Source organism: Hyperolius riggenbachi, chromosome 3 (assembly GCF_040937935.1).
Source record: "Hyperolius riggenbachi isolate aHypRig1 chromosome 3, aHypRig1.pri, whole genome shotgun sequence".
Taxonomy (NCBI): domain Eukaryota; kingdom Metazoa; phylum Chordata; class Amphibia; order Anura; family Hyperoliidae; genus Hyperolius; species Hyperolius riggenbachi.
The window spans coordinates 426,479,764-426,502,009 of record NC_090648.1 but is presented as its reverse complement, the minus strand read 5'-3'; the positions used below and the strand labels follow the sequence as shown (position 1 = coordinate 426,502,009).

The 22,246-nt window shown below is 44.7% G+C and overlaps 1 protein-coding gene across 2 annotated transcripts in view; it reads right to left on the bottom strand.

Moving 5' to 3' along the window:
* Nucleotides 1-10,741: 10,741 nt before the first annotated feature.
* The window catches only part of LOC137564139 (dihydropyrimidinase-related protein 3), a 261,025-nt gene continuing 249,520 nt past the window's right edge, over nt 10,742-22,246 (bottom strand). For both annotated transcript variants that reach the window (XM_068277573.1, XM_068277574.1), the window contains exons 13-14: nt 19,544-19,706; nt 10,742-11,272 (exon numbers count right to left, since the gene is read on the bottom strand). In XM_068277573.1, coding sequence (XP_068133674.1) covers nt 11,181-11,272; nt 19,544-19,706 — 255 coding nt within the window. In that variant the 3' untranslated portion in view covers nt 10,742-11,180. The remainder of the gene's footprint in view (nt 11,273-19,543; nt 19,707-22,246) is intronic.

Here is a 22,246-nt window from a genome sequence, read left to right as displayed (position 1 = left end):
TGGCTGTCCTCCAGCTCCTTCTCAGTCAGAGAGAGTGAGTCACATTCAACACTTAGATACATTTATGTAAACAAAATGTATCTATGTCAGCTTCGGATGCGTCTGCAGAAATCTCCAGGAACTTTAAAGCACTGTGTAACCCTTCCAATGCTGGTCTAGTAAAAAAAAAAAATGCTGGTTGCATATAATATACTGTAAATAATGTTTTAGAGCAAAGTTGAAATGCAGGGTTATATTCCGCTTTAACATGAAAAAGGAATATCATATTATCTGTAAAATAAGCTTAAGTATAGCAATCAGACAGATAATTTCGGATGCATACCAACTCAAGTGTAGCTCATCTAGACAGAACGTAGAGGCATTCAGCTGCTAAAATATATTGCAGGAGAGAGGGGAACATTTTTTTTTTAAACTTAATATATTCGGTGATACCGCACCAATAAATCCCTGACACCTGCAAACTTAGAAGGAAAACATCCAACATTATATACAGCTAACCCAGTAACCAGCTCACTCCCCACAATTCAGGTAGCTATGCAACAATTACTTATGCAAAACACATTGAGCTGCACAAAAACCAATCAGTCACCTGTGCACTAATGCTTTTCTGAACTATCAGAACTTTTACAATACTTAAACTGGTAACAAACATATTGCTCCATTTAAGTAAATAAATCACAAAGTAGTCTAACATGCTTTTTCTGATCTATTAATTAAAATTAAGATCAGTGCAGTTATCCATGTTTAACTGGTTTTGAACAACAATGTGCTGCCACAAAAAAAACAGCTTCAGCAAATATCCTTGATCTAGCCACTGTCATTAATATGCTGACTAAATACATCTGAGCAGCATAATCAAACCTCAGAGCAGTGCGGCGACCAGTCAGACCATGATCAGACGCGGCTCCCCGCAAGATCTCCGCCGGCTTACCTGATTCTGAAGTTTTTGTGTGTCCATCCTCGGCAAAGGCCAAACGCTAAGTGCCACGAGGAATGCACACAACGCTGTTTTGCAGCCGCGCAAATGCGTAAGTGACATCACTCGTCGGGCGGAAGTACCGCTAGACTGGGGGCAAAGCCATCCTACCTCCGTGCAGAGCCGACATTCCCCCACCGCTGCGTCCGGACCTCCGTCAGGGCTACACCACGCTGTCCTCCATCTAGCATGCACAGCCGCTCAGGTGGCTGCTAGAGGGGAAACCTGTTTAAGCAGGTAAGGAGCTTTCTGCTGCATCAATGTTAACCAACCCTCCAGGGTAGTGAAGCAGGCTCCCCCAGGTAACTATTACAGCACTGCCAGGCTGCTGACCAGCCGGCTCCCCTTACAGAGCTCATGTTCCCAGGGAAGGAAACACACAGCTGAGGTGTGGATACCTGGGAACAGATTTATAGAGCTCACGCTGGGTGTTACCTGTTTCCGGGGGGCGGAGCCCAAGTCTCAATGTCACTGTCCTGGAGGGTTGGACGAAAAATAACCCAAATAAACCTTAATACAGACAATAATGAATGTAAACTGCCATAGCCAACAATAATAGACTGCAATATGTGAAAATAAACCAAATAAATTACAATACGTAGGTACCCCGGTATGGGAATGGGGGTGAAAAAGAATAGTGTGTGGAGTATGGCTAAAAAAGGGGGAAGTACTGTACAAAAGGAATAGCAGGAGGGATGGTTTATAAAAATACTGGGGGACATAAATTAAGCAGGTAGAGGTAGTGAGCTACCTCACGTATGAGCAGGGGTCAAAACGGGCAGCATATCGTACATAAAAAGTACAAAGTGGGAAAGTAGAAGTCATTTACCAGCCAGGGGTCCAGACTATGTTTGGCACCTCTGTGCTGGCTTGTGGAAACTGAGTCTGTTATATAGGTAGGGCCGGGGTCATTATTCAATAATTGATGGTGGTTGGCTGGGTCAGTGTGGGAGTGGGTGTGGGCAAGCTATGCCTATTAGTCAATGGGGAGGAGAAGTAAGTGGTGTGCATCCTGTCAGTCTGATGCCCGTGTGGCGCCGCTCCGGACTCATGCTACACGCCAGAGCGGTGGGCGGAGCTGGGGCTGACAACTTGGGCGGTGCGCCGATGACGTCGCACCCCTAGTTGCTTGTGCGCATGTGCATAGGAGGGATTCCCCATACGCAGTATGTGCGGCTCAGAGGGAATCCTGTGTGGTGTGCGCAGGCGTTCTAATGTGTAAAGGACCGAGGTGGCCATGTAGGTTAAGGGGTGCCACCGAGAGGATTGGGACAAATCGATATATACCATTATTAAACTCACTACATGGCATATATAAGAAACTGGTCTCTAGGCTAGGATAAGAACAGAATTATAATGAAAATTACGTAGTGGTGTATTGCTTACACCATCTGTATTGCAACACTGCCACCTACTGGACAGCAACTAAAGTGCTATAGTGCTTGTTGCTATTTGAATTTCCTATGGGGTGTATGAATAAAAACAATACTACAATTGATGGGAAATTTTGAGGATTAAAGGGATAGAGATAAAGTACAGGATCTTCTAAAAAAATTAGCATATTGTGATAAAGTTCATTATTTTCTGTAATGTACTGATAAACATTAGACTTTCATATATTTTAGATTCAGCCTCCATAACACCTGAGCAGTGCCACAGGCTGATTGCCTCCATGCCATGCTGCATTGAAGCAGTCATTTCTGCAAAAGGATTCCCGACCAAGTATTGAGTGCATAACTGAACATAATTATTTGAAGGTTGACTTTTTTTTTGTTTTAAAAACACTTTTCTTTTATTGGTCGGATGAAATATGCTAATTTTTTGAGATAGGAATTTTGGGTTTTCATGAGCTATATGCCAAAATCATCAATATTAAAACAATAAAAGGCTTGAACTACTTCAGTTGTGTGTATTTGAATCTAAAAAATATGAAAGTCTAATGTTTATCAGTACATTACAGAAAATAATGAACTTTATCACAATATGCTAATTTTTTGAGAAGATCCTGTATATCATGTTGGGAAAAAATAATAACTAAATATGTAGAGAATGATGGTTATGTATATGAAGTAAAATAAATTTTCTTTTATAGGGTGTGTAAAAATCATAATTATTCATACAGTACAATGTAACTTATAGGGAAACTCATATTAATAGCATTGAGAACATATAAAAATATAAAAATTGTAAACTTTGCACTAATACATATAGATGAATACCAAATAAAAGCAGAGATCACAGGGGAGCGATGAAACATAAAGGTAAATGGTTAAAAGAGAGGACAGATAAAAAGAGAAACTATTGATTGCAGAGTATGTAGAGTTAATAGATTTTCTCGGGTAGTTCATTCAAACCATCCGGAGTTAGAGTTTTTAGCATCTGAATCCAAAAAATTTCTAATTTTTTCAAAATGTCAAAAGAATCTGAACAGTTGTGTGGGATTGATTCAATAAGTGTAATACGGAACTGTTCAGAATTGCTGTTATGTTACCCCATGTGACGCGAAACGCTGTGAAGAGGATATTTATTCAGTATATTTCTTTTGTGTTGCCCTATTCTACTTCTAGCTAGTTGGGTAGTTCTGCCCACATACTGCAACCGGCATGGACATGTGATGACATAGATAACATATTTTGATGTGCAGGTAAGGCTATTCTTAATTTGATATTCGGTATCGGTGACGCTGGAACGGAATGAAGCTGTGTGGACTATGAACTGACAAGCAGAACATCTTGTGTGGTGGCAAGGGGTGCACCCAGAGGTCCCTGTGGAGGTTGTCTGTGTAATGTCAGTAGGACCATGTCGTATTCTACTGGGTGCCAGTAAGCTGCGGAGGTTGGGGGCACGTCTGAATGTGATGGCGGGTTTGGGTGGTATCATTTGATGTAGGTGGGGGTCTTGCAAGAGGATCTCCCACCTTTTGTTAAGTATACTGTGGACCGAGGTGTGTTGAGAACTAAATTTAGTGATGAACCGGGGTGCGTCGTTGTTCTGAGTATTTGGTAGTGGGGGGTTAACGGTTTTGGCTTTTTGGTAAGCATCTTGTAATAGTTTTTTGGGATATTTGCGGTCAGTGAACTTTCTCGTCAAAATTTTAGCCTGGATGTTATACTGTAGTGGGTCTGTGCAGTTACAATGAATTCTTTTGTATTGACTGTAAGGAGTGTTTTTGGTCCATGGGCGGTGGTGAAAACTATGGTAATGAATGTACTTGTTGGCATCCACGGGTTTAAAAAATGTTTTAGTTTTGATTTGGAGTGATTCTGTATACAAGATGAGATCTAAAAATTCGATTGAACTGGGGTCTTGGTGGGAGGTAATTCTAGGCCCGCGGGGTTAGTGTTAAGATATTGAACGAATGATTGTATTAAATCAGAGGTGCCTTTCCATATAAAAATTAAGTCATCAATGTACCTTTTGTAGAAAATAATGTTATTGGAAAAGGGGTTATTGTTATACATTTTAATGTGTTCAAAATATCCCATAGCTAGATTTGCATATGACGGGGAGAATGAACTTCCCATGGAAACGCCGCTGACTTGGTGGTAAATGTTATCCTGAAAGGTGAACACGTTGTTATGGAGGATGAATTCTGTACATAGTATAAGGAAGGACTGTTGTGCTGGTGGCGCACAGCCCACCTTGTCGGCCCCAGCTAAGCCCACCGCTCCGGCGTGTAGCATAAGTCCGGAACGGCGCCACACGTGCATCAGACTGACAGGATGCATACCACTTACTTCTCCTCCCCATTGGCTAATAGGCATAGCTTGCCCACACCCACTCCCACACTGACCCAGCCCACCACCATCAATTATTGAATAATGATCCCGGCCCTACCTATATAACAGACTCTGTTTCCACAAGCCAGCACAGAGGTGCCAAACATAGTTTGGACCCCTAGCTGGTAAGTGACTTCTACTTTCTCACTTTGTACTTTTTATGTACGATATGCTGCCTGTTTTGACCCCTGCTCATACGTGAGGTAGCTCACTACCTCTACCTGCTTAATTTATGTCCCCCAGTATTTTTATAAACCATCCCTCCTGCTATTCCTTTTGTACAGTACTTCTTCCCCCTTTTTTAGCCATACTCCACACGCTATTCTTTTTCACCCCCATTCACATACCGGGGTACCTACGTATTGTAATTTATTCGGTTTATTTTCACATATTGCAGTCTATTATTGTTGGACATGGCAGTTTACATTCATCATTGTCTGTATTGAGGTTTATTTGGGTTATTTTTGTCACCCAGCCTACATAAATTTTTTCATAGGCATAGATAATTGTAATTTGCTTCCTGCACATTTTCCTTTTACGTCCCACCCACAACACCTAAAGATATGTTTTTCCCACACTATGATAACCCCCGACATATATGCAAACACTATGTCTACATGATACTAATTTATCCTAATATTTTGTACATAAGAATACCATTCACAGTGTTCTGATTATGTTCTTTTCCATCTCTGTCAATTACAGTGTGTTACTCCTGTTGTTTTATTGCCTGATGAAGCGGGATTGTGCCCGTGAAACGCGTTGCCAGTTGTCACTAGGAGTATGCGAATAAATGTTATTAACTATATCGACAGCATCGTGTCTGTTTGGAGTGTCTGGTCCACCACCGCCTCCTGAACGTTTTTAGATGATTTTAGCGTATTTTACTCTTTTGGCGCCTCTGTACACCTCTACATAGTAGTTATCCACCCTTGGTGGAAGGGTGATACACCCTCCTTTTTCTTCTATCCACAGAGAGCTTAACCCTGAGTGGGGACAGGTTTAATCTCCCCACCTGCTTCTTCAGTGGTTGCCTATGCGGTAATTCTGGTTTGTGAGTATAAATTACTTATGCTACATATTACCTCTCCACTTCCAAAACATACTACACTATATTGTGCTTTCGGTTTTCTGTTTTTCTAATATTGATACAGAGAATGCAGAAACTGAGGATATAATTTATGACGCACGGCAATCGATGCAGGAACTGTTGATATCACTTGTGCAGTGCTGAATAGCGAAGTGTGTAATACAGATAATGTTGATGTTTTATGTGATGTACCAGATGACAATATGTGTAGGGATGATAAAGTTGATATCATATGTGTTGTGCTACATAATGATGCTGGTCATGTGGACACTTCGTCGGCTGCAGGAGTAACCAGCAGTGTTCGCTGGGCTGCAGCAGATGAACTGCCCACTGACGGGGCACATGGCACCAGGTCAGATCTTTCCCCTTCAGTTGATTTTGAGATCAAAGGTATGAGCAATGATATGTGTGATACAGACACTCCCTCCACTGTAATGGTAACCAGCAGCGCTAGCGGGTCTACAGCAGAGGAACTGTCCACTGAAGTGGCAGATGTTGCCGGGTCGGCAGCGTCCACTTCGGGTCCTCTCAGTCTGCAGCCTCCCTGGCATGTGTGACAGGCAGCACTGAGCTCTCTGGGGCTGTTTCGATTTGACATCAACCTGGAAGAGCTCAGGGGTCTGGCCAGCAGGTCACCAGCTGGAAGGGGCAGGCTGAGAGGGTTCTGGAAAGTTATTCCCTCTGAGCTGTCCGAAGTGGAGGAGGCAGACCGGCAGATAATCGTTCCCCAAAGGGACAGAGAGATAGCTCCTGCCACTATAGACAAAGTGCGTGTAGTGACTGTTGGAACCCTTCCTCAGCTGCAGCACTGTCTCTATGGTCACGAATTTACGGTCGTCACTGACCATAATCGCCCTGGTTGGTTACGTCAGGTTGCCGGGGGCAACGACACATTGTAGCAACCTGGCCTAGTTTTCCAGCCGTGTAGCTTGGAGCTAATTGCCAAGTGGGGAATCCTCATGAGAATGCTAAGGAGTTACCCCACCAGGCCAGGCTGGCAGTGTAGGCGCTGGCAAGGTGATTCATGGGAGTCACCTGCCAGCATCATTTTGAAAAGGGGAGGTGTGAGGATATATGTGGTTATGATGAGATGTACGGTAATATGCAGAACATAGCAGCCATATTGTATCACGTGGAAGCCATATGTTCACCTTTTCTGTCTGTGTCATATGTGTATGGCTGAAGGAAGCTGCTACTTTGAATTTCTGTTTTCAGTTCCTCTGGAAGTTGGACGCTGCTAATTAGATCTTCTGTAGGCCAGTATATAGTACATTTGCATCTGAAGGGTGAACTTTTGTGAATAGTAGGAGCAGGAACTGCTAAATTGGTTTGCTAGCCTCTGGCCAGGAAATGGCTTATTAGGCAATAGCAGTTAGGTCCTTACCTTTGATCTGCTATGAAATACTGTATCATATGTGTATGTCTGCTAAAGCCAGTCTGGCTTTGGGGGAAGCTGTGATTGTCTGTATGACAGTATGAAGTATGTTAGCATTCAGTTCTTCTGGACACTGTGGTCCCCAGCAAGGAAACAGGTAATTACATAACAACCTCCGCTTTTGTCCTGCATCTTGAAAAGGTGTTGCATTGCTTTAAACTTTGTATTCATGTAAACAGCTACCTGTTGACCAAATATACAATCCCGACTAACTGAGTCTGGGAACTTCAAAGGGTAACAGGAAACTCTGCTCAGCAAGGATGTGCTGTCACACCTGAGGAAATTGGATTATTCCTGGATCTGGACATTTGAGTGGCCCCGGGCCACAAATTTTGCTATAAAACATTAGCTAGGAGGATTTAGAGTTGTAGTTCTCTGGAGATAGCAAAGATGCTAGGACTATCCTGGTTCCTGCCCAGACCGCGTTCTCCCGCAAACAACGTTCAGACCTCAGATTGGTAACGTTATTCCCATTTTATTTTAAGCAAACTGTCTTATTGTGTATCTTTTTTATTGTAACTGTGTTTTTGTAAATCTTTTGTATATATTATTTTCTGCATTGTTCCACTTTTCTTTCTGGAACATTAAATCTTTATTTAATAAGTTTGACTTCTGATGTACTAAACTAGCTCATAGCCTAGAAAGAGACTACAGTGTCATTTACGTTACAAGTTCAATGCCTGTTTTGTGCCTTGCTACTGTACGATTGTATTGTGTGTGTGGCGTTCCCGTGTTTGGCCTAAGCGCAAAGCTCACCCACATACGAAAACGCGGACTGAGTGCAGATCACTCGACAGCAGAGTGGGAATCGTTGAAGTGTCTAGCAGCAGCTAGTGGTGGCAGTGAGAAGTGCTTTGAGGGGCGACAGCCTTGTTGTAGCTTGAATAAGGCTGCTCCCCCTCTCGATCTGGTCAAACCCGCAGTTGGGAACCGTATCTGCAGGCGTGCCGTGGGGCCGGTTCCTGACAGGGTGTGCTTAATTATTCAGCCCCCTGAGTCAATACTTTGTAGAACCACCTTTTGCTGCAATTACAGCTGCCAGTCTTTTAGGGTATGTCTCTACCAGCTTTGCACATCTAGCGACTGAAATCCTTGCCCATTCTTGTTTGCCAAACCGCTCCAGCTCAGTCAGATTAGATGGACAGCGTTTGTGAACAGCAGTTTTCAGATCTTGCCACAGATTCTCTATTGGATTTAGATCTGGACTTTGACATGGCCATTCTAACACATGGATATGTTTTGTTTTAAACCATTCCATTGTTGCCCTAGCTTTATGTTTAGGGTTGTTGTCCTGCTGGAAGTCTCAAGTCTTTTGCAGACTCCAAGAGGTTTTCTTCCAAGATTGCCCTGTATTTGACTCCATCCATCTTCCCATCAACTCTGACCAGCTTCCCTGTCCCTGCTGAAGAGAAACACCCCTAGAGAATGATGCTGCCACCACCATATTTGACAGTGGGGATGGTGTGTTCAGAGTGATGTGCAGTGTTAGTTTTCCGTCACACATAGCGTTTTGCATTTTGGCCAAAAAGTTCCATTTTGGTCTCATCTGACCAGAGCACCTTCTTCCACATGTTTGTTGTTTCCCCCACATGGCTTGTGGCAAACTGCAAACAGGACTTCTTATGCTTTTCTGTTAACAATGGTTTTCTTCTTGCCACTCTTCTATAAAGGCCAACTTTGTGCAGTGCATGACTAATAGTTGTCCTATGGACAGATTCCCCCACCTGAGTTGTAGATCTCTGCAGCTTGTCCAGAGTCACCATGGGCCTCTTGACTGCAATTCTGATCAGCACTCTCCTTGTTCGGCCTGTGATTTTAGGTGGACGGCCTTTTCTTGGTAGGTTTACAGTTGTGCCATACTCCTTCCATTTCTGAATGATCGCTTGAACAGTGCTCCGTGGGATGTTCAAGGCTTTGGAAATCTTTTTGTAGCCTAAGCCTGCTTTAAATTTCTCAATAACTTTATCCCTGACCTGTCTAGTGTGTTCTTTGGACTTCATGGTGTTGTTGCTCCCAATATTAACTTAGACAACCTCTGAGGCCGTCACAGAGCAGCTGTATTTGTACTGACATTAGATTACACACAAGTGCACTCTATTTAGTCATTAGCACTCATCAGGCAATGTTTATGGGCAACTGACTGCACTCAGACCAAAGGGGGCTGAATAATTACGCACACCCCACTTTGCAGTTATTTATTTGTAAAAAAAAGTTTGGAATCAAGTATGATTTCCCTTCCACTTCTCACGTGTACACCACTTTGTATTAGTCTTTCACGTGGCATTCCAATAAAATTGATTCAGGTTTGTGGCAGTAATATGACAAAATGTGGAAAACTTCAAGGGGGCCGAATACTTTTGCAAACCACTGTATACTGGAGGCACCTACCTAGCTAAACTATATTGGAGGCACTTACCTAGATAATCTATACTGGGGGTATCTACCTGTCTAACCTATACTGGAGGCACCTATGTAACCTACACTGGAGGCACATACCTAGATAAGCTATGGGGGGGGGGGGGGATGCACAATTTTTACACCCTCGCCCTGGGTGCAATTTAGCCTAGAAACTGCCCTGAGCGTGAGTGTGACAAGTTAGACATAGCTCTGAAGGGAGGAGGGGGAGTACATTACTGTAGCTGCTGGGGCCCAGTGTGTGTGGCTCTGTGTTCACTGGGCCCCAGAAATAACTTCCCTCCCATCCTGTCTATCATGGTCTATAGGCAGCTGTCGGAACACTTATATAGGACAATCATTTAATAGCACAGCAATTCTATGTAGGCTCCTGGATGCATGCCACATGACATTGGGAGCCTAGGGAATATTGCTGCCCCTGCAGACAAGCTGCATTGAAGAGGATACAAGTGGACTCAGCAGCAAGGGAGCAGGTATAAGTCTTCTGCTGCTCTGCTATTGGATGGGGAAGAGAGAGACAGGTCACTTATTCTTATCTGGGTCATAGTTGCAGTGGTTGCCCTCACTTCCTTTCCCTGGCAATGGTGTCACTTATTCCTATCTGGGTAATGGTTGTGTTTGTTCCCATCACTTCCTTTCCCCAGCAATGGTGTCACTTATTCCTATCTGGGTCATGATTGCGTTGGTTCCCTCTCACTTCCTTTTCCAGTGATGGTCATAATTGGTTTGATACCCCTCACGTCCTTTCCTCTGTGATGGTGGCACTTCTACCTATCTGGGTCATGGCTACGTTGGTTCCCCTTACTTCCTTTCACCTGGAATGGTGTCACTTATTCCTGTTTGAATCATGCTTATGTTCGTTCACCTCACTTCTTTCCCCTGGGAATGGTGTCACTGAAGATGAGAAGTGAAGTGGAATCTCACAGACATAGATATATACACCAGGCAGATGTTCCAGCCTTTCCTCACACCACTCAACATTAGAAAAAAAAACACCAATAGTTTCCACTGCAACTTTTACAGAATCGACACACATAAGCACAGAGTTTTTGTGGGATCTCCATTTTATTGCAATTCTTGTATAAAAACAGAAAAGCTTGGTGACAGAAGAAGATCCATCATATTCCACAACAAATTAATTTTAACCACCAGATGTTTGTGTTCAATGCCTCAATAAAAAATAGACAAAAACAAAAAAAGAAAAACGAACTCATAAAAATGACCACAGGAGAATGTAACTTCATTGATGCCCTCTGGAATCTGCGACCAACTGAACTGCATGCACTGGTTGAAATTTAAGGCTATGCCATTATGGAGAAATAAAACAGCAACACTTTTAAAGCTAGGTAGCAAAAAGCATTTGTAAAACATAAGGCCTGAAGGTTCATAATTCTTCAGATTGGACTTGGTTCACTTTTTTCTTGCCGCTCGGAAATACCAATTGTACCATTTTGGTTTACCTACTGGTATTGGGTTTTTGAATATTTAACTAAGAGAAGTTATATTAGAACGTCCACCAGGGGGAGCTACAATTCTCCTGCTTCCAGAACGAAGGCCACTCTCATCACCCTGGTTCCCTGCAGAAAATTGAAAGAGTGTTAGTTAGATGGAGTTTCCTTAATTAACAGTAGCCCAAAGAAAAAGAAAATGTATGTCTCAAATCATAGCTACCATCCATAGGCTCTCCTGCACCTTACATGCTACATTTATCATTATGACTGATTTGTAATATTAAAGCAGCAGGGACAGCCAAACTATCCCAGGAAAAAACACATATATAAGCAGATAAATACTTGCAAAACGTATTTGTAATGAATAGCGGAGATACGGCCGCAACAGCAAGCGGCATGGCGGCTATCTCCGCGTCTCAACTGGTGGTTTCCACCGCGCAGTTACACGCTGGTGCTTTGACGAGTCCTTCCATTGCTCACAGACTAAGGGCTACGCGTGCGCGCACCAGGCGACAGGACCTTTATGCAACTAGAAGGGGAGTCAGCTGATCAGGCGATCAGCTGACTCCAGCTATGCTCCGGATTGGCTGAGTGACTGTGGCGGCGCTGTGGAGCTCTTGCAGTATATATAGGACAGGTCATTCAGTTGCTCCACGTCTGCTGTTGCAAATGCTATGTGTTAGCACTCAGACCTAGTCAGATCCCAAAGTGTGCTAGAACCAGCTGGAGCTGGGGATCCACACTTAGCCAGATTCTGTTGATAGCTTAAAGTACTAATTGAATTGTATTATTTGTTATGACCTTCTGCTAGCCTGACTACTCTTCTGTTTACTGATCCTGTACCTTTGCCTATCTGACTCTGCCTGAAACACTACTCTGATCTGGCTTTCTGTCCCTGTACCGTATCTGTCCGCTCGTTGCCAAACCTGCTTGTCTGACTCTCCTATCCTCACCAGTGAGCCTAGTCACTGGTGAGGGATTCTCTGCCAGTATCACCTACACCTCTGGTGAATACTAGCTGCAGTACTATCTGAATCACCTGCTCCTCAGATGGTCAGTAGGTGCAGTACAGTCTGAATCACCTGCTTCTCAGGAGATTACTAGCTGCAGTACTATCTGAATCACCTGCTCCTCAGGTGGTCAGTAGCTGCAGTACAGTCTGAATCACCTGCTCCTCAGGTGAATAGTCACTACAGTTCTATCTCCTCTACCTGCTCCTCAGGTAATAGTGGCTACAGTACAGTCTGAATCACCCATTCCTCAGGTGATCAGAACATTGTTGTAACATAGTTCCACCCGCTCCTCGGGTGAACTACTTCACTACTGTCTGTATCTCCAGCTTGCTGGAGTTTGTATTCCTGTGTTACATAGATATATCCTATCTCCCAGCTCCTCTGGGAATAGCGAATATCTCTGTCATTACTGTTGCACCAAACACATACCCTCACATTGGTTGTCCTGGTCCTGGCTATACCAGTATTATTGGTGATTCTGCAGATCACACATAATAAGGTATAGCGTCTGTATTATTGGTGATACTGCATATCACCACATAATCAGAGAAATCTGTTCTTGCTGACACCAATCGTTACAGTATTGTACTGTCCACATTTTGATTTCAGTGAATTTTATATAGTGAATAAAAAGAAAACTGGTACAGGCATTTTAAATTTTTACTGTCTCTGACTGAAACCAATCTCTGACTGAAGCCAATCCTGATGTAATTTCCTCCCTTACTCTTTTTTTTGTTGCCAAGAAACTGCACTGCCATGTCTAGCTTGCTTTGTAAACACACGTGAGCACTAGAGATGGCCCGAACTGTTCGCAGGCGAATCTCTCTGGGCCCTGTACTACTTCCGGGTCACTATGACCCGGAGTAGTACGGCTGCGCTGGCCCGGCAGTGCGCATCTTTGATCGCGCTCCCGTTGCCGGGCACTCTGCGCTTGAGCGTGATGTCACTCATGACGTCACACACATGCGCAGAAAGTGCCCGGCAACAGGAGCGCGATCTAGGATGCGCACCGCCGGGCCAGCGCAGCCGTACTACTCCGGGTCAAAGCGACCCGGAAGTAGTACAAGTGAGGAGTTCGCCGGCGAACGGTTCGGGAACCGACATATCTAGTGAGCACCACATAGATTAGATTTTAGCAGATTCTCCCTTTTAAAGGGGTTCTGTTGCGTATTTTAAAAACAAAAACTGACACTTACCTGGGGCTTCTAACCCCCCCCCCCCCCCCCCCCCCCCTACAGCTGTCCTGTCCCATGCCGTCCTCTACAATCCTCTGTTCCCCCACCGCCGGTCACTGTCCAATTATTAGTCTAACTAGACGAATGCAACTGCACCTGCACGGCTGTGCGCGTCCTCGCTCCCGCTCGCGTCTCCGAGAGCTTCCTGCGCAAGCGCAGTAGGAGAAAACTTCATACAGCGCCTGCGCAGGAAGCTCTTGGAGATGTGAGCGGGAGCGAGGACATGCAGAGCCGTGCAGGCGCAGTTGCATTCATCTAGTTAAAAGAATAATTGGACAGTGACCGGCGGCGGGAGAACAGAGGATCGTAGAGGATGGTGCGGGGCAAGACAGCTGCAGGGGGCCAGTAGCAGCCCCAGGTAAGGGCTCAGCCACACTATAAGTGCTTTTCTGAGTGATTTGTGAGCGATTAGCGCTTTCTAAACATTTTTTAAAAATCACTCCCATTCACTTTCATTACAATCGTGGTAAAAAATCATGTAAAAATCGCTGCGATTGCGTACACGAAAATTGCAGCGAGTTTTACACAATTTTTATAAAAGTGAATAGGAGCGATTTTTAAAACGCGTTCAGAAAGCGCTAATCAATCACAAGCGCTCAGAAAAGCGCTTATAGTGTGGCTGAGCCCTAAGTGTCAGTTTTTGTTTTTAAATACCTTACAGAACCACTTTAAAGAGACTCTGTAACAAAATTTTCAGCCTTAGTTCTTCTTTCCTATACGTTCCTTTGCCTGTTCTAATGTGCTCTGGCTTACTGCAGCTTTTCCTAATTGCACAGTGGCTGTGTTATCTCTGTTATATGATCTAATCTGTTTTCTTCTGTCGGCACAGTCGGGCTAAGGCTGGAATGTGCAGGGCTGCTTGTGATTGGTAGATGCTAGACACACCTCCTCCAGGCCCCCTGCAGGCTCTGTATGACTCACACACTCTGCTTATGTGAGCCTATCATAAGCTGGTTAGTTTGTTTGTAAATACTGCCTAAAACTGGCAATTACAAGCCAGGTTTGCAGCAGAGAGTGGCTGAAACAGCACAGAGGGGCCCAGGAGAACATAATGAATAGAATAGTATGCTTTTTATTGCAAAAATTTTAGAGTACAGATTCTCTTTAAGCCTTGTGTAACACTGAACTGCCCTCACCCAATCAGGGAGGAGCAGGAATATGGGAGTGGAGATAACGCGCTTCCTTCTCATGGGCAATGATAACATTTATTACATCAGAAACATTTATGATTATAATGGAATCCTTGCAATGCAGGTTTAGGTTGTAGGCTGCAGAATAAACATAGAGCAGCGGATACTGATTTTATGACTGTCAATCCCGCTTTAATAAAACCCTTTTTTGCTAATATACCACTTGTATGCTTGACCATTTAATTCACTTCTCTGTTGTGTGGTTAAGCAGATCAACCTGTCTTATTAGTTCTCATCGGCAACTGTGAATGGACTGTAGGAGCTCAGCCAAGGCAGCTCTACATATAGCAAACTCTGAGGCTTAACCCTTTCAGTGCATCCTGCAAAAGTGAAACCAAGTAAAACTTTTAGAGCAGAGAGGAGGTTCTGAGTTTAGTTCCACTTTAAAAAATGAACTCCCTCTGGAGTCTGTGATTGGAGAGAATGCTGATAGATCACATCTGGTTTGTGGCAGGAGGATCAAGAATGTTGAGATTCTGGGAGATATTTTTTAAGACTATATCACATTTTACTACATAATAAAGCTAGAATCCCAGTAATTGAGCTTCAGCTACACAGACATGATCCCAGGTTTAACAGATGTTGAATATTGTTATCTCAAATAACAGATAGTGTCTCAATAACAATCTATAAATTTAAATGCCTCTCGATCAACGTTCAATCATTTAGTTGGTTGGAAAATACCTTTCTTTGAGCAACTGATGCCTTCAGAGCATTGAGAAGCAGTTCAGAGCAAAGCTTGTGGGTGTGATCAGGCCACTAATAAGATTTGGTCTAATATCAAGTTAGAAAAGGTTGTAAATTATCAAGATGAACTAAACACAGATCATGGCCTCAAATCACTAAGCTTATCTCCTGTCTTTATCACCATGGTGATGAGGCATGTAGTATTCAGGAAACATTTTACCTCAGGCAAACCTAAAGTTAACTCTTCTGTCTTTAAGTTAACTCTTCAATCCTTAAAGGGAAGGTTCAGGGAGGGTGGGTAAAAAATAAAAATCAAATTCCACTTACCTGGGGCTTCCTCCAGCCCGTGGCAGGCAGGAGGTGCCCTCGCCGCCGCTCCGCAGGCTCCCGGTGGTCTCCGGTGGCGCGCCCGACCTGGCCAGGCCGGCTGCCAGGTCGGGCTCTTCTGCGCTCCAAGGCCCGGAACTTCTGCGTCCCACGCCGGCGCTCTGACGTCATCGGACGTCCTCCGGGCTCTACTGCGCATGCGCAGAACTACTGCGCATGCGCAGTAGAGCACGGAGGACGTCCGATGACGTCAGAGCGCCGGCGTGGGACGCAGAATTTCCGGGCCTTGGAGCGCAGAAGAGCCCGACCTGGCAGCCGGCCTGGCCAGGTCGGGCGCGCCACCGGAGACCACCGGGAGCCTGCGGAGCGGCGGCGAGGGCACCTCCTGCCTGCCACGGGCTGGAGGAAGCCCCAGGTAAGTGGAATTTAATTTTTATTTGCTGCCCACCCTCCCTGAACCTTTCCTTTAAAATAACTCCAGAATTCTAAAGTTAAAGACAGGCTGTTAATTAACTGCATGTGAAAATAACTATAGGGGAGGTAACTTAAGGAATGAAGAGATAAGATAACTCTTTCACTGTGCGGTGGCAATTTTCTCTTGCCTTATTATCTCCAGCATGATCTTACTGAATTGAGGCCCATGTATCATAAATCATAGTTTTCTTATATCTTAAAGTGAACAAGAGACGAAGCACCCTCATGTATTTTACCATATATATCAGTTAGACATTAGAGAAAACACCCACCCTGCTCTCTGTTTCATTCTTCACCGCTTAGCCTGCTTGTTAGCAGCCCTGATAAAATCCCCGACTGAGCATTCAGTCTGGCTTTGCTCAGGAATCATTATAGATTAATCATTATAGAAGAGCCAGAAGGGGTCAGGCTTGGGCTTGAAAAGTCATCAGAAAAGACAGACTCAGCTATAAAGATACTGAGCAAAGCCAGACTGAATGCCTAGTCGGGGATTTTATCAGGTGCCGGAAAACAAGCAAGCTGGACAGTGAATAATGAGAGAGCAGGGTAGGGGTTTTCTCTAATGTTCCCACTGATTATATATATATATATATGGTAAAATACATGAGGGTGCTTCATCTCTGGTTCACTTTAAGACCATGCAAAAACTATGAGTAAAAAAAAAAATTCTGCCTATATCATTACCATTTTTAGTTTAATACACTCAGACTGTAATCAGGCATACACTTTTTCACTGTAATTCTTATTACTAGATTTTGCTATGTAACATCATTTTTTATCAAAAATCAATTAATTATTATCGTTTTTATGTTTCTGATCAACTGAAAATGTGACAAGGTGGAGGTAAGGTGGACATTTTTGAATGTGAGCAGTTCAGGACCATACTTTGACTGTTATGACTGGATTAGAATGCACAACTGAAGCAGTGTGGTATGACTCCGTCTGTATTTACTAGGAGCCAAGAGGGACTAGTCTATGCAGTGCACAGTGGCAGACATACGGCCGTGCAGCCGCACGAGGGCCCCTGAAGTTCCGTTGCTTCAGGGGCCCATTAAGTATTGCTGTTTTTTTTCCCCCGGGGGGGCCCAACTCCTATCCTCCCCCCTCACGGTATGCGCGGCGGGAGAGCGGCAAATACAGGAAGTCTCCGGGGCTCCAGCAGGCGCTAGAGGCTCAGCCGCTTGGTCTCCGATGTCTCCAACTCTGTATACTGCTCGCTACTAAACCAGGAAGTAGCGAGCAGTATACAGAGTTGGAGACATCGGAGACCAAGCGGCTGAGCCTCTAGCGCCTGCTGGAGCCCCGGAGACTTCCTGTATTTGCCGCTCTCCCGCCGCGCATACTGGGAGGGGGCCCCCCGAGGTGAGGGGGAGGATAGGAGTCAGGCCCCCCACCCGGCTACCTACCCACCCACCCGGCTACCTACCTACCTACCCACCCGGCTACCTACCCACCCACCCATCCACCCCGCTAACTAACCACCCACCCGGCTACCTACCCACCCACCCACCAGGCTACCTACCTAAAGACCCACCAGGCTACCTACCCACCCACCCACCCGGCTACCTACCTACCCACCCGGCTACCTACCTACCCACCCGGCTACCTACCCACCCACCCGGCTACCTACCTACCCACCCGGCTACCTACCTACCCACCCACCCGGCTACCTAACCACCCACCCGGCTACCTACCCACCCGGCTACCTACCTAAAGACCCACCAGGCTACCTACCTACCCACCCGGCTACCTACCTACCCATCCACCTGGCTACCTACCCACCCACCAGGATACCTACCCACCCGGCACATATTTTCTGGGCATATCTGCCGACATGATTGCACGTATTTTCTGGGCATATCTGCCGACATGATTGAATGTATTTTCTGGGCATATCTGCCGACATGATTGAATGTATTTTCTGGGCATATCTGCCGACATGATTGAATGTATTTTCTGGGCATATCTGCTGACATGATTGAATGTATTTTCTGGGCATATCTGCTGACATGATTGAATGTATTTTCTGGGCATATCTGCCGACATGATTGAAAGTCTTTTCTGGGCATATCTGCCGACATGATTGAATGTATTTTCTGGGCAAATCTGCTCACATGTGTATTTTCTTGACAAAACCTGCACAATTATGTGAATTCTCTGGGGAAAGGGTCACCAAAACTTGGGCCCACTGTCTTTGCGTTGCACTTTTCAAGGGAACCTGAGGTGAGAATAATATTGAGGCTGCCATATTTCTCTCCTTTTAAGCAATACCAGTTGCCTGGCTGCCGTGCTGGTCCTCTGCCTCTTATTCTTTCAACCATAGACCCTGAACAAGCATGCAGCAGGTCAGGGGTTTCTGACAATGTTGTCAGAACTGAGAAGATTAGCTGCATGCTTGTTGCTGGTGTAAATCAGTTTATTACTGCAGCCAAATAGATCAGCAGGGCCGCCAGGCAACTAGTATTGTTTAAAAGGAAATAAATATGGCAGCCTCCATATCACTCTCACCCCGGGATCACTTTAAATTACAGTTAGCTCCGCCCTCATCTGGTCATTACCACGCCCATTTTTGCCGCGGCGCTGTGCACCGCAGGTTCTATCCACATCCATATAGCCACGCCCATTTTTTTGCCGCGGTGCGGCCCACAATTGCAATTTTGCACAGGGGCCCACTGCTGGCTGTGTCCGCCACTGGCAGTGCACACTGCTAGAACCCCATGGTAAGGCAATGCCATTTGCACCTTTCCCAAATCAGAATAAAGCAGCTATAAAGGGACATGTCCCATCTAGCTGTTTCCACTACGGTGGAAAAATGGTCATGTGAAGTGCTTTTGCATAAGATTTAATAAACCTACAGTACATGGGTTTCCTCTTTCAGATCCTGGTCTGTCTGCACTGGGTGCATTTAAAAGTAAGCCTGGGTTGGTTACTCTGGAAGCATCCATGAACACACATCTTCAGGTAGGTTAAAGGGAAGGTCCAAGCAAAATAAAAAAAATGAGTTTCACTTACCTGAGACTTCTACCAGCCCCACACAGCCATCCTGTGCCCTCGTAGTCACTCACTGCTGCTCCAGTCCCCCGCTGGCAGCATGCTGACCTCGGAGGGCGGCGGGCCGCATTGCGTACATTTTTACGCATTCCCGCTAGTGCAGGAACATTAACACATACATTTTTACACGTTACCGGTTCAATGTGTAAAAATTTACGCATTAAACCAGTAATGCGTAAAAATGTATGTGTTAATATTCCTGCACTAGCGGGAATGCGTAAAAATGTACGCAATGCGGCCCGCCGACCTCCGAGGTCGGCAAGCTGTCAGTGGGGGACTGGAGCAGCAGTGAGTGACTATGAGGGCACAGGATGGCTGCGTGGGGCTGGTAGAAGCCCCAGCTAAGTGAAACTCATTTTTTTATTTTGCTTGGACCTTCCCTTTAACACATGTACGTAGTGTGGGTAGTTATATACTTACCAGTTAAACTAAATGCAGAGTGGTGCAGATTTCGGACTGGTGGCGTCTGCCTAGTTGGAGACCCTTTAGTGGAGCCTGCAGGACCACCAGCCTTGGGAGTTGATGACAAATCAAAGACAGGCCCATCATACATGCCTCGAGGTACAGCGTGCATCTCTGCAATCTATTAACAGACAAAATGGGATTTTAATAATATTAATAATGTTACAGCTGAATCACCATTTTCTCTGTAAACACCAAATCCATTTCTTGCTGGTCTCAGAGGAGCCCCTGACTGAACTGCCCAGAAGATCTATCTTCTTCTGACAGTAGCCAGTCATTCTATTACCCTTCGTTCCTACGGAGTTGAGGAACAAAACATGTAATGGACTGAACAGATCCCATATTTGGTTTTCACCAAGTCAGACAGGAGCCGGGCTAAAATACCTTTTAGGGCCCATTCACACTTGCAAAATGCTAGCGCTTTTGCTAGTGTTTTGCTCTGGCGATTTTTGGCGATTAACGGGAAAAAAAATCGCCATTGCCACTTGGTGATTTTTCCATACTCGCGTTTAGCGCTTCTATAGCACTAAATGTGATCGCTGGAAAATCGCCTGAAAATTGTGCAGGCTACAATTTTGCGTTTGCCGATTTGCGTTAATCGCTGGCGATTAAAGCAAATCGCCCAAGTGAGAACGGGCCCATAGGGTATTATTGCACTAGCGCTTTAATAAGCGCTAGCGCTTGAGCATTTTGCCAAAATCGCTCAAGTATGAATGGGGCCTTACAGAGGATGGTCCCAGCATTCTAAAATAAGGTAAGTGAAACAGACTTCTTCCTGCTAAGTAGATATGTTCCATAAGATGGGTGGTATGTATGCAAATGCAGGGCTGTGTCAGAGATGGACTCAGAAATGGTGCAATTTTAGGGTACCAGAAGTTAGAATCTGGAAAAAATGTACAGATTCCGACTACTAAAATTTAAACTGTAATTAAAAGAGAAAAAATAAAGAAAAGTTCTATTTTTGAGATAAAAGTCATTATAAATAACATATACAGTATTAGCAGTGCTTAGTCCACAAAATTAGATAAATCCATCAAAAAACAAGTTACTCATGCTGCTGCAGTAAATCAGTCACTGTATTTTTAAAGACACATACAGGTAGATCCATAAAGACATACATACAGGTACATCCCCGGCTTACGAACGCCCGACTTATGAAACGATCCTCCGATACGAACGCCCGCCGATCCGCCGTGATGACGTCACGCAGCCAAGGACTACCTCTTGTGCCCCCTTTTCTAAAGCAGAGTAAGCACAGCAGAAGCCACTACAAGTCTCACCTCATCCATGGCAACTACAGGCCAATCAGCGGTGTCCTCTCTCCCCTCAATGTTCCTCCCAGCGGCTTCCCTAGCGTCACGTAATGACGCAATCAAAAAGAGCCCCCGCGGCTCCTTCTGATTGCGTCATTACGCAACGCTACTAGTGAAGCCGCTGGGAGGAATGGTGAAGGGAGAGAGGACATCGCTGAATGGCCCGGAGCCGCCATGGATGAGGTGAGACTTGTAGTGGCTTCTGCTGCGCATACTCTGCTTTAGGGGGCACGAGAAGCACAATAGAGACAGAGGAGGGCAGAGATGACACAGAGGTGGACACTGGAAGCACAGGGGACAGAGAAGGCACAGCGTTCCGACTTAAGAACGGATTCAGGTTAAGAACGAACCTACAGTCCCTATCTCGTTTGTTAACCGGGGACTACCTGTATACATATCGGATTGTGACTATACAGTCAGGTCCATAAATATCTGGACATCGACAAAATTCTAACATTTTTGGCTTGGCTTGATGTGCTTCAACTGCAGACTATCAGCTTTAATTTGAGTGTATTTACATCCACATCAGGTGAATGGTGTAAGTATTAAAACAGTTTTCATAAAGTAATGGGACAGAATAATAATCATAAATCAAACTTTCGCTTTTTAATACTTTAATTACAGCCTGAAGTCTGGAACGCATAGACATCACCAGACTCTGGGTTTCATCCCCGGTGATGCTCTGCCAGGCCTCTACTGCAACGGTCTTCAGTTCCTCCTTGTTCTTGGGGCATTTTCCCTTCCGTTTTTCCTTCAGCAAGTGAAATGCACGCTCAATCGGATTCAGGCCAGGTGATTGATTTGGCCATTGCATAGCATTCCACTTATTTCCCTTCAAAAACTCTTTGGTTTGCAGTATGCTTTGGGTCATTGTCCATCTGCACTGTGAAGCACCGTCCAATGAGTTCTGAAGCATCTGGCTGAATATGAACAGATAATGTTTTTGTTCCTGACGATCGAAGTTGTTTTTTCCTGTCAGCTCCCTCTACAAGTACTCTACAAGTACTCTTACCAAGCACTAGTTTTTATTTCTATTTAAAAGCTACTCTACAGCCATTGCCAATGTTGACTTTAGTTAAAATGTATCTCTGGTGTACATAAAAACAGAGAAATCCGCTAATGCTTAAAGTGTACCAGAGCTCAGCAACATAAAAATATTAATACATACCAAAAAATGCTATTAAAAACAAAGAAAACCCTGAGAATCCCCCATGAGAAGATGGACTGTCCCAAAACCTGTCGGTTCTGCCAGATTTTAACTGCCTACTTTTTTCGTGATAGTGGTTCTTTAATTAAGACATAAAACTCCAAACTGCAAAGTGTTTCACAGGAATCTCCTGCATTTTCA